Source organism: Cyphomyrmex costatus, unplaced genomic scaffold, assembly GCF_001594065.2.
Source record: "Cyphomyrmex costatus isolate MS0001 unplaced genomic scaffold, Ccosl1.0 scaffold6, whole genome shotgun sequence".
Classification (NCBI taxonomy): domain Eukaryota; kingdom Metazoa; phylum Arthropoda; class Insecta; order Hymenoptera; family Formicidae; genus Cyphomyrmex; species Cyphomyrmex costatus.
This window is the reverse complement of record NW_017280155.1, coordinates 917,838-929,606: the sequence shown is the minus strand read 5'-3', so window position 1 is coordinate 929,606 and position 11,769 is coordinate 917,838. Positions and strand designations below refer to the sequence as shown.

Below are 11,769 nucleotides of genomic sequence, written 5' to 3'. Positions count from 1 at the left end.
CAGTATTATATAAAAAAAAAAAATGCAAAAGTACATTTTTAAATTGATTTTAAAAAAGTAACGGAAAAGTAACGAAAAGTTATTTTTCAAGTAACGGTAACTGTAACGAGTTACTTTTAAAAAGCGATAACTGTAACTGTAACTAGTTACATTTTTTACTCGGTAACGAGTAACTGTAACTAGTTACTTTTAAAAAGTAACTTTCCATTCCCTGTGCTCCAGTTCCAGGTAGTGAGGAACTATTTATTTTTAATTGTATTGTATTACTGAAACAGAATGTTTATGTTAATAGTAAGGTTATACATATTTCAAATATGAGCAGGAGTTAACGAAATTCTAGATCAATCAAAAGAAGCCTGGGAAATTGATTTTGTTAATAATATTAAAAAGAGGAATTAAAGAAATCTTAAGATTGGTGGAAAAACTTGTTGCGAATATTAAGTCGTACGAAAGTAGTATAAACAAAAACTCATTAAAAGTCATTTATTTACAATTATTTTTGCTTTCGCGCCTGCGGCGGATAATAATTAAGACCGCATTATGCACAATAACAAAATATACAGCAGCGTTCACTTTTTCGGAGTTTGTGGCGTGCCGGTAGCCTTGAAAACTAATGGATTCGATACCCGAAATATACTAGGCAACATTGTGGCTAACGTTCCGAATACCTCCTCCGACATTCCCTGCAACCGATAAGAATGACGTGAGTGCAATCTTTCCCTTCCTCTTCTTTTTTTAATGTCAGTGGATCACGGCTTATCGCCGAACTCACTTTCGGCACGAGAAACTGCAAATTTTTCAGCTCAGCTCCACCCCAAGAGGCCATCTCGATCATGAAACCTTTGACGCACTTGAAAACTAACTCTGCCCGTTTTGTGCACCAGGCGACCGTCATGTCCTATAGCGGCACGTTGATTACTTATATTTTTGCCTAATTATCTAAGAATTATCCGTCTGAATTATCCAAGCGATAGATTACCTCTGACATTTCATGGACAAGCAGCACGGGTATTGTCAGCGTCGTCACATCGTTGCAACACGCGGTCTTCAAAATGTTTCGCAATCCCAAAATAGCGGGATGTCTCGAGTTGATGTCGCCTACAAAATCAATATTGTGCATTTAATTCCGTAATTCATTACACGGGAAATTTATAACCGCCAGTCACTTTTACCGGATCTCAGAGAATCGTCGACCACCATGTGGAACACCACGTGAACTTGCGCCAGATTGGAATGTCTCGTAATAAAAATGTCGCCTGTTTGCAGGCTCTTGCTCGTCGTTGACTTTTTCGCCTGTAAACAACGCAACACGGGTTTTGTATGCCGACGTTGTGTTAACCAGAAATTAAATATTTAATACTGTCGCCTACGTGGGAATCGCTTCCTTCTCTGTGATGCGCCTGCCTCCAGGCAACGGCATTCTTCACGTCTTCCCGAATCTTTTCCAATTGCTCATCGATAGGCGGGAAATGAAATTCCGTGGTTAATTGGCATACCGAACATAATTCTGCAATGGTACAGTATTCAAGTTTACAAGAGGCGGATAAAAATCGTCATAAAACAGTGACAGAATAATTTAAAAATCGTTGACGTAGTCTATCAGAAGGCACCTTTTGTTATTCCAGAATAACTGCCTAAATGGTTGTCGCTTAGGAGAACTAATCCGCAGAGATCGTTCGAGTATAGTCCTAACGCTGTTTGCAATCTTTGCGGCGTTGGATCTATCCTAAATATACAATATATTTTCATTATATTTTCCAATCGATCAAGAGAGAATATTAATAGAGAATATTAAGGAATCGATTCGATATATTTGATGCTTCAGTGAAAATTATTAGACATACCCAGATTCGCTGTTTTTCGCGCGGCAAAAGTCAAGCACATCTTCGGTTAATATGCGTATGTTGTGCATTTGTTTCATTTGAGATCCCAAATGTATGGTGAAGCTTTCTTCCAATAGAGGATAGTCCGTCGTTTGCCTCTCCTCGTTGTGAATGAAATTGTCTAAAGCTGGACGCAATGGCGGCAGCGGCACTACGGGTGAACCCCTATTACGTGGGAGGATGTAAATTTTTTTTTATCTCTCAATAAGATTAAACGTTTCTAAACTGATTAGCAAAATGCAAAAGAGAACCTACATTGGCGTGGATACCATACTAGTCTGTTGCTCTTCGAGCAGCTTCATGACCCACTCTCTGTACTGTTGTCGTTCATCCAATCTCAAATGGTCGATTTTGGATCCCCAAAAACCTTGCAATATGCTTTGTTCCTCGAAATGACGTCCAGCCATGTCGTTTATGGACTTTTCGGTAGATCCTGCTTCGAGGGCTTCGACGGCAACGCGCATCTCGTTGGTTTGTCTGGAATTTTTATTAAGGATAACAATCTCTCTTTTGAAAGACTGTTTCCTTTTTCTTATTATTTTCAATCGAAATAAGATCATTGATAAATAACAAATAAACAGATTGTCAGATTTCTGAGTGAAATTTACATACTCGTGTTTTTTATGCCTTGCATTTTTAAGCACATATTAAGTACATAAAAAAAAACTGTGAGAAATGGAAAAAAAAAGTCGTGAGTTGGTACTAACTGTTGCGTGAGATATTCGTAGGCGGTATTCCTCATTCGAATTACTTTAGTAACATTTCGTCCACGTTGGTGTTCTTCTTGCAAAATTCGTTCTAAAGACGGTGAATGCACTAATCTGTGATACGCCGCAGCAAATAATTCCTCATCTGTGGTCCCAATGGGATCAGAGTATTCTACTGTCTTCTGCTTGTATATTTTCTCCCAATTCTTGATTATTTCTTCTAAATCTAGACTGCCTGCTTTGGCAGCCTCCATAAATTTCTCTGCTTTTTCATCATGGAACTGCAGTGTAAATTCCTTGATATCACGTTGCAGAGATTTCAGCAAATCCGATTCCACGTAACATGGTAATTTGAACGATGACATTATACGATGCATTAACTCTTTTATAGAGCCATGATATGGTATCTTTAACGGAATTTCCAGCGTGTATTCTTGATTCGTGGTACATGTTGAAAATTTGTAGACGAATGTTCTCTCGACGTATTCCTCTTCTGCTTTGTTCATCGTCTTTAATAATATTTATTTATTTGTCATGTGATTTTTGTAACAAATTTGTATTCATGAGAAATATAGGTATACAAAATTATACATTATAAATAGTACAGTAAAGCATATAGTTAATAATCAATTAGAATAATAAATTCCATATAATTAGCTTTCTTATCTGTATAGACATTACAAAACTTGAAAAGAGTGGTACTCTTATCTCACCAAGGTCAAGTCTTTCACAACATTCGGGTTAAAGGGGCAAAGATAATTCTCAGTAGCTGTTTTTTTATTAAGTTTATTGTCTATATTTATTTCGACGATAGCAGCAGTCAATTAACTTTGATTTCAACTTCAAATGACTATAAATTTGAATGCTTGCATTAAATATTTGATTTAGATAGTATTTAAGCATGATAGTAAAAGTATTTGTAAAATGCCAGTAGAAGTAAACGTCAAGTACTTGTGCTATTTGAAATAAGATATTTTTTTCCATCAACTTTTATTTCAATTTCAGTTAAATATAATATTGTTGACACGCAGTTATAAATTTTCAATTACAGATTAACTTTCAAATGATAAAATAGAACAATTTTTATGTTATTTAATCGCTTCTATTTTATCGATTTACAGGGGCACTAGCTGTTTAAAGATAAACATCAAAAAACAAGTTTGTATGCGTGATTTAGTTTATATTGTAGAATAATTCAGACTAATAAACTCACAATTAATTTAAATATTAATATAATAGAATCTGTGTAGTCAAATCAGAATTATTTCTTTAAATAAAGAAACAGGGAAGGTATATAATATTTAAAATAATCTTATAATATTTAAAAGACCATTTCTCCAAATATGCCATCAAAAAATGTTCTACTATAATTTATCGATTAAAAAAAGATTTTTAAGAAAATAAATAAAGTAAAATTAATTTAATTAATTCTCTCAAAGTTAACAGGAACAATAAAACAATGTAGACTGTATTTTAGATGTTGACTCTTTTTAGATGTCGTTACAATGTCTTTGATTGATAAGCTAAATATTTTCCTTTGTTTATATTTATTATTTTTACATTTATAAATTTGTCACAGCTTCTTACAAGATTCTTTCAGTCCATTTGATCGTTTGATACACATTTTTCCCATGTTTTACAATAAATACCATATAAAAATGAAAAAAAAAAGGAATATCTACACCAATGTTAATAGAGGATAAATTTATGTACTCAATGTTCTACTGACTTTTATATGTGTTACTCGATTATTGTACGTTTCGATTGTGACAACTTGTCAACTTGTTGTAATGAACATAACCTCTACAACTCGCATATACACATTTTCTTGCACTGTCAGACAGGCGATGTGATTTGACGATTTTTTTAATATAGAATTTTATATAAATTTTTGAAATGAATACCGTTTATTTCTCGCGTCTCTCCAATAGCTTAGAAAACACACTATCTGTGTAACAATTGGTGACAATTAGTGATAAAACAATCAACAATGTTCAACATTCTTTCTCCCTTTCTCTTTCCTATTCCTCCCCTTTCTCCGTGACGATAGACAGTTTGCGTTCAGAAAATACGGTATGATCCGGCTTTTGGAAAGTAGATCTGATTGGTGAGTCAGTGGCGTCGAACGTCAGTAACGTATTCGCTACTAGTAAATGGAGTTCAATAGTTCATTAGTCGCCTATGTGAAATTTGTTAAAAATTCTTTAAAATTCTAATATATTTAATATATTTTACACTCAAAAACAAATGCATATATATGAAAAATATGATAATTTGCATTTAATAATAAACTCTTAGCTGAAGAATAAGAGAAAAGTGTAAAATAATTTTACGTAGGCGACTAATGAACTCCCATTTGCTAGTAACAAGTACGATACTGACGCTGCGTTCGTCGCGCATGCGCTAGAAATGCGGTCCGTCCGACATCACTGGTCGTAGTGCGCCAATCATAATCGATTGTGAAAGTAGGTCCAGTCATTATTCTACATTGTTTTAATCTAATTTTGTCGTTGATATGTGAAACGATAAGAACCAATAATTTTATTGATATTAATTTAACATTACAAGTATTATTTAAGTCAATTTTTTAAGTCGTTCGAAATTTGGTCGAAATTATTATATTTTCTGAACGCAGCTAGCAGGTCTTTGTTACGTTTATGCTCACAGGCGACCTGGACGCCATATTCATTAAACTGAGAAACTCCGGAACGCGCTTTTGGCGGCGAGTATTTCATACAGTGAGGAAAATAAATCTTTTACAATGCTGGATCACAAACAGACGGAAGAGTTGACCGATCATGAAGCTGAATTGTACGACAGGCAGCTTCGTTTGTGGGGTTTGGACTCACAGAAACGGTAGGGCTCGTAAATCTACGAATAACGTAACCTAATTCGGAATCGGATACCGGCGTTTTGAGAAATTCCAAATTACGAATGTAATAACACGGCTATAGAAAGATTTCTGGAATAGACGTGATTTGACAGAAACAGGTCTTTTCTACAGCTAAATTAGTATACGCTTTTGGAGCCTACAACGGCATAATAAATATATTTTTCATATTTATAATATAGTGAAAACAAAAAAGGAAATAAATAATGAAAAGGCTGCATATGTATAAAACAATATAAATATAAGAACGGCAAAGAGCCAAGTATATTCATCGAACAATACAATTCAAATATTTAAAAATTTATATTTATTATCTTATTTTAAAGGTGAATTATTGTTAAGCAATGTCTAAATCAAGTAGTGACTAATTAAATGTTTTATCGTTTAAACAAATATCTTTCTGACTCATATCGCCCTTGACATCATTTATTTATTTAAAATTTAATTATACGCTTTAATAAGATCTTAAAAAATTACAGACGTTTCGACTCCGTTCGGGTCATTTTCAATGTTAAAAATTATTAGAATTAAAAGTATATTCTGGTAATCGTAAACTATCTTACACGGTTTTAATTACATTTTATATTAATTGACTTAGAAGAATTTTAATCATGGACTTGTTACTTGTTTTGTATTTTTGACAAGAATCAGTTTATACTTATTATATCAACATGTGACAATATCTATACCGAATATCTGCTATCAGAAGAATGTATTTGTTACTCATTTTAATTCTAATAATTTTTAACATTGAAAATGACCCGATCGGAGTCGAAACGTCTGTAATTTTTTAAGATCTTATTAAAGCGTTTAATTAAATTTGAATTGTATTGTTTGATGAATATACTTGGCTTTTTGCCCTTCTTATATTTATACAAAAAAGAAAGTTATAGTACAGTTTAATGCAGAAATAAAAAAATAGACCTAACATTTTGGAAAGTTACATAAAATTTTTAATATGTTTTTATTTAAAATGTTTTCATCTATACTTTTCACAGATTACGAGCCGCCAAAGTTCTTTTAATAGGACTAGATGGTTTTGGAGCAGAAATTGCTAAAAACATTATTTTAGCTGGAGTCAAAAGCGTTACATTTTTGGACCATAGAAATGTAACAGAGTTAGATAGATGTTCGCAGTTCTTTGTTCCAAAAGAAGATGTTGGAAAGAATGTAAATATTAAACAGTAAACTATATAATTTTGCTGTTCAAATAAATAAGTATTGAAATAAATGTTTGTTTACAGAAAGCTGAAGCATCATTGCCACGTGCACAAAATCTAAATCCTATGGTTAACGTTAATGCAGATTCAGACAAAGTTGATGATAAGCCTGATGAATATTTTGGACAGTTTGATATAGTGTGTGCTATGCATTGTACTATCACTCAGCTGAAAAGGGTCAATCGAGTGTGCAGGAATCAAAACGTTAAGTTCTTTGCTGGGGATGTATGGGGAGCACTTGGTTATGTATTTATAGATTTACAAGAACATAAATATGTGGAGTGCGTACACTTCTATTTTTGAATTTGGCATCTATATATTAAGAGTAAATTTCTTGTAAATAAATAATCCAATATCTTTCAGGGATGTGTCAAAATCAAAGAAAGTTATGATACCGGAAGGTGGTGAACCTGTGGGTAAAGAAAAGATTGAAACCATAACAGTTAGTAAAAAGCACACGGAGACTTTTGTACCATTTGACTTCATTCTAAATGTTCCAAAAACATCTTTAGTTAGAGAGGAAGAAATCTACTATATGATGTTAAGTATGTCTTAAAGTTACAGTATTTTTTTCAAGTAAAGATTTACATTTAAGGATACTTTAGACGATAATTTTTTTTAGTATTGCTGAATTATCGCGAAAAGTATGGCGAAGATCCATTGCCTAACGAAAGAGGTTGTGAAAATCTGAAAAATGAAGCTTCTGCAATTATTAAGAAATACGAATTAGGCGACAAAATAAATAATTTAGTGGAGTATGTATAATAACTTTAGCACATAAATTAATTGATTAAAGAAATTTGTACGTATAATAACATTTCTGTAACTATAGGGGTGATTTGTATGGACAACTCAGTCCAGTTTGTTCTGTCCTCGGTGGTGTCATGGCTCAGGAAATAATCAAGGCGGCCTCGCAGAAACACGCTCCACTTAATAATTTATTTACATTTAATCCGGATACATCATGCGGAGTTATTTTGAAATTAGGCTATTAATCAAACGTGATGTGTGGAGCTGAGTATACTAAAGATTTTCTAATAATACTGTGATACACTGAATATGACATTATGTTCCCCTATTTATCAATCCTTTTCATATGTGAAAAATTCAAGGACAGAAACTTATTTTATCAGCAAGTATCATATTTTGAAAATAAAATTTCTTTTACACATGACAATTACTATTATGAATTTAATATCCACTATGAAATATATATACATATTTATATATATGCAATATATTTTGTGTGAATACAGAAAGTACACACGTTTCACGCACGTATATGACTCGCTATCAAGATTTCGGCAAGGCAATTTCAAGCTTGGCTTTGTGGATTTTTTCATGCGCACTCGGATGGAAAAATTCGAAAGGGAATAGATTAGAGTATACCTCGTTACGCTTTATCGGCTCGCTGACATTATTTTCAAGAGAACGCATTTCACGTGTGCATCCTATTTCCCCAAAATTTTCACGGAGATGTTTCCTAGTCAGTTCTTATATTCAAGACCGTCTTAAGTTCAGTTTTGAGGAGTTACGAACCAATCAGAGGGCCGCTTTAGCATCTTAAGACATTACTTAAGACAGTCTTGAAAGAAAAACCGACTATGAGAATACCGGCCGTAGAGTTAATTCGCACAGATTTATGTAGCGAAAGATCTTATCGTATAATAATAGCGTTGATATGATAATTCAGTCTTATTGTCAGTGCTCTTAATATAAATTTTATTGTGTCAGCTACTTCAATATTTCCTCTTTATTCTAGACTGTACGTATTTGACGAAGGATGTGTACGTGTGTGTGTGTGTGTTATTTGTGCTACTTTACACGTACACGCGCGCGCGCGGGTAAAGTGATTGATTCGATCTTCAACCTGGAATTATGATATATCGTCTTTTCCCGTGCACGATGTCGTTGCGCCTCAGGCCTATCAGCGCGCTATGTAAATGCAAGGGTAGGACACACATAAACCGCTTTGCTCGACTCTCCCGTCGCAGGTATACATGACGTGTTTCTTAACGATGTGGCCACGTGCGTTCACGGCTGTCGAATTATCTCGCACGACATTTTATTTCGTGCTCCTCGTCGGAAAGCCATTAGCTGGCGCGACACGTAAATGCTCCTCTAATTTGACATTTGTTAGTATACGATGCCTAAACGCAAGCCGCGCATTGAGGGTGATGGCGAGGATTCGTGACGGATTCGACTTGGGCGCGGTAAATCGCGTCGACTTGGCGATTCATGTAAATTGAATAGCACGACGTCGCTTGAAATTCCCAATCACCGCGTCGAATTTGTTCCATTTTATTTGGGATTAGATATAGACCCTTTAATTTCTCATTAACGCGGCTTTACGCGAATTAACTCGAAGAATGAGAGATTTATGGTATGATGGATTATATATGTCTCGTTGGTTTTATTTAAAGAGTTATCTTGATATATAAAAGTAATTTATGTATCTCCGTTCGTTTTTTGTATACAGATTTTTATTACGGATTCAACCAATGCGTGCTTTCCGGCGGACATTCATTTGACGTGTATCACGCGCTCTAAGCGGAAATATATAGACCACCGTTAAAAGATATGCGATGAAGTACCTTCGCGGTTTATACGATCGCGTGATTATTATCTGACTCTAAGTGGAGTAGAGGAGACGTACTGGTGCTCCCTGTGACTCATGCGAGGAATTCACTGAGGCTACCGTCGTACATGCCCGCTGCAGAATCGATATGACACGTATACCTTTAGGAATGTGAAACTACAGTTTCCCCTGCAGTAAGTATGATTTCATTCATACACTTAAATTATGGTTTACATCTCGTGACTGCATTTGCATTTTAGAATTAAAAACATGCGCAATACAATAAATGTATAAACATATTTAAAATAAAACATATAAATACAAAGGTAACGCTTGTTATATTTTGAAAAACAACAAATGATGATATTACAATACGGTATTAAAACAAGCAACGAAATAAAAGATGACAAAATTTATTAAATTATTCTATAAATTAAAAATAGAGAAACACGTTTCGATTTTTACATAAGTCCTCTTCAGTCTCTTTAATATAATATACACAATAGTATGAAATTGTAACGATAAAATATCGTTAATCAGTCAAATTATTGTCCATCGAGTCAGCAAGTAAAAGTATGAAAATTGTTTCGCATGCCGCGAATCAAGAAAATTATCTGCATCGTAATTCTGAATAAGTCATTGATGAGTATATTAGAAAATAAATTGAATATTATAAATCAAACTGAAAATTATATATTAAACTTACGGCAGATTAGATGCTATGTGGAATTTTCTTTTTTCAAGTAAACAAAGTAAATTATCTGTACCTACTATACGACATTTGTCCTAAGAATAAAAGAAAATAAACCTCAGATGTTTGAAATGTCAAATATTAAAATATTTTAGAAGCGTGTGTTTAAATTTTTTATATACTACATAATTTATTATTTATACATATATATATATGTATAATAAATATAAGAAACTACCAGAAAGTATCCAGGTTTCTCAGAACAGTTACTCAATTTTTTTATACATTTTTTATTAATTCTTAACTAAAACCGTCTCTAGTCTGCTATAATGCTTTTCTTCGTATTTAAATTTTGTACATCTGATGATGGCCACAACCCGTGACCGAAACATGTAATGCGCTTTTTACTATAATAATAATATGGTTGTTTATTATTCAACACATTACATATTTTTTCATCATTCATATTTTTTATCATTATAAAAAAAATTGTTATTATACATCTTGTAAGTGAATCTTCTTTTCTTTTTCTTTTGGTTATACATATCATTATATTTTTATATTAATGCTAACAGAAATGACTACATTAACAATATGGTATATATTTCTAATAATTTTATCCATTAAACAAATTTTGAAGTCTGAGGAGGATTCAATTTAGAGTCGAAACTAGTTACATCACCGTTCAAGTAGATTTTAAATAATTTTTTGTAATCATATTTTTAACAATTTTGTATTCTTAGTTTAAAATTAAATATGTCAACATGTCCATACTATTTGTAATTTTAATCTTAATTTGACTCTTACTTCGCCCTTTTATCGTTATTGATTATTTTTATACAAAGAGTCCTTGTTATTTTTCTATTTAATTACATATTTTATTAATGTTTAATTTTTATGTTAATTTATTTATATAGTTAAGTCAATATATTTGTGTCGATACAATTTTTAATTTTATATGTTTGACTCTTATTAGCCTTTTACCTATTTATTATATTTTTTTCAATACTAAGAGTCCTGGAAATAATTTGATTACAAATATGAAAAATGTACGTAGGGGACAGAGACGTTACATTCCGAAACACACTTCGTGTGCTGTCATAAGTATCCTCCGCGCGAAAAGGTTTCCGAAGGGTGCGCCCTTTGCACATCGCACCGCGTTGATTTATGACGCGACGAAAATTATCGCCGCTGTTAAAATACCACCGGGCACCATTTATTGACAGACATACGTCGTCCTTGTAGAGAAGCACAATGATCTTCAAGACGAGCGCTTCAAACCCTTTAAAACCGATCTTAAGCGCCGGGTGTGAAGCCAATCGTGCCGATGCAAACGTTAACTCAGCATTATTATCGAAATTTACGCGATATTGTCTTTTTCTTGCCGTGTCGAAAATGCGACGTTAAATTCCGACGTTATCGTCAGACGGGAGCTTTTAAATCCCGCGTGTGGACACGACATTTGAGCAAAAAGTCCACGAGTCGCGAAAAAGCATTGTCGCTGTCTCAAAAATTGCGTACGTGCGGCAACTGCTTACGACTTCTTTTGCCAGTAGCCGTAACATGTTTTCCGCTTATCAGTATCTTATTGTCGGCGCTGTACCGCGCTTTCTTTATTAACCCTGTTTGTACGCGGGACGCCGCCACTGCCGCCGTCGCTAAAAAAAAAAAAAAGGGACCGTGCGTTCTGATAACGCGATTGCTGAAGAGAAATGTTTTGGGCAAAGTTACTTCACGTGTAGAATTAAAACGTTACATCTGATAGACTACGTTTTAATTTTAATAACTAGATAAAATAAT

At 33.5% G+C, this 11,769-nt stretch overlaps 2 protein-coding genes across 2 annotated transcripts; one reads left to right on the top strand and one right to left on the bottom strand.

Moving 5' to 3' along the window:
• Positions 1-569: 569 nt before the first annotated feature.
• Positions 570-4,519, bottom strand: LOC108779452 (protein C12orf4 homolog). The gene is made up of 10 exons (XM_018546887.1): positions 4,495-4,519; positions 2,591-3,099; positions 2,139-2,360; positions 1,845-2,048; positions 1,611-1,726; positions 1,371-1,507; positions 1,173-1,293; positions 980-1,098; positions 773-898; positions 570-683 (listed from the first exon to the last, which is right to left on the bottom strand). The coding sequence occupies exons 2-10, from the start codon at positions 3,094-3,096 to the stop codon at positions 570-572; spliced, it is 1,665 nt and encodes a 554-aa protein (XP_018402389.1). The 5' UTR covers positions 3,097-3,099; positions 4,495-4,519.
• An 826-nt stretch (positions 4,520-5,345) lies between these two features.
• Positions 5,346-7,858, top strand: Aos1 (SUMO1 activating enzyme subunit 1). Its single transcript, XM_018546894.1, has 6 exons — positions 5,346-5,446; positions 6,479-6,650; positions 6,725-6,981; positions 7,064-7,245; positions 7,323-7,455; positions 7,533-7,858. Exons 1-6 carry the CDS (start codon positions 5,352-5,354, stop codon positions 7,693-7,695), a joined length of 1,002 nt encoding a protein of 333 aa, XP_018402396.1. The 5' UTR covers positions 5,346-5,351; the 3' UTR covers positions 7,696-7,858.
• Positions 7,859-11,769: the final 3,911 nt, after the last annotated feature.

Bases quoted from the DNA above. Each gene is read 5' to 3' on its own strand.
- LOC108779452 (XM_018546887.1), bottom strand. From the start codon at position 3,096: ATGAACAAAGCAGAAGAGGAATACGTCGAGAGAACATTCGTCTACAAA. The intron at 1,294-1,370 runs GTAGGCGACAGT...CGTTGTTTACAG, and splicing joins GAGAAGGAAGCGATTCCCAC to GCGAAAAAGTCAACGACGAG. The intron at 684-772 runs GTGAGTTCGGCG...TATCGGTTGCAG, and splicing joins TGCAGTTTCTCGTGCCGAAA to GGAATGTCGGAGGAGGTATT.
- Aos1 (XM_018546894.1), top strand. From the start codon at position 5,352: ATGCTGGATCACAAACAGACGGAAGAGTTGACCGATCATGAAGCTGAA. The intron at 6,651-6,724 runs GTAAATATTAAA...GTTTGTTTACAG, and splicing joins AAGAAGATGTTGGAAAGAAT to AAAGCTGAAGCATCATTGCC. The intron at 6,982-7,063 runs GTGCGTACACTT...AATATCTTTCAG, and splicing joins CAAGAACATAAATATGTGGA to GGATGTGTCAAAATCAAAGA.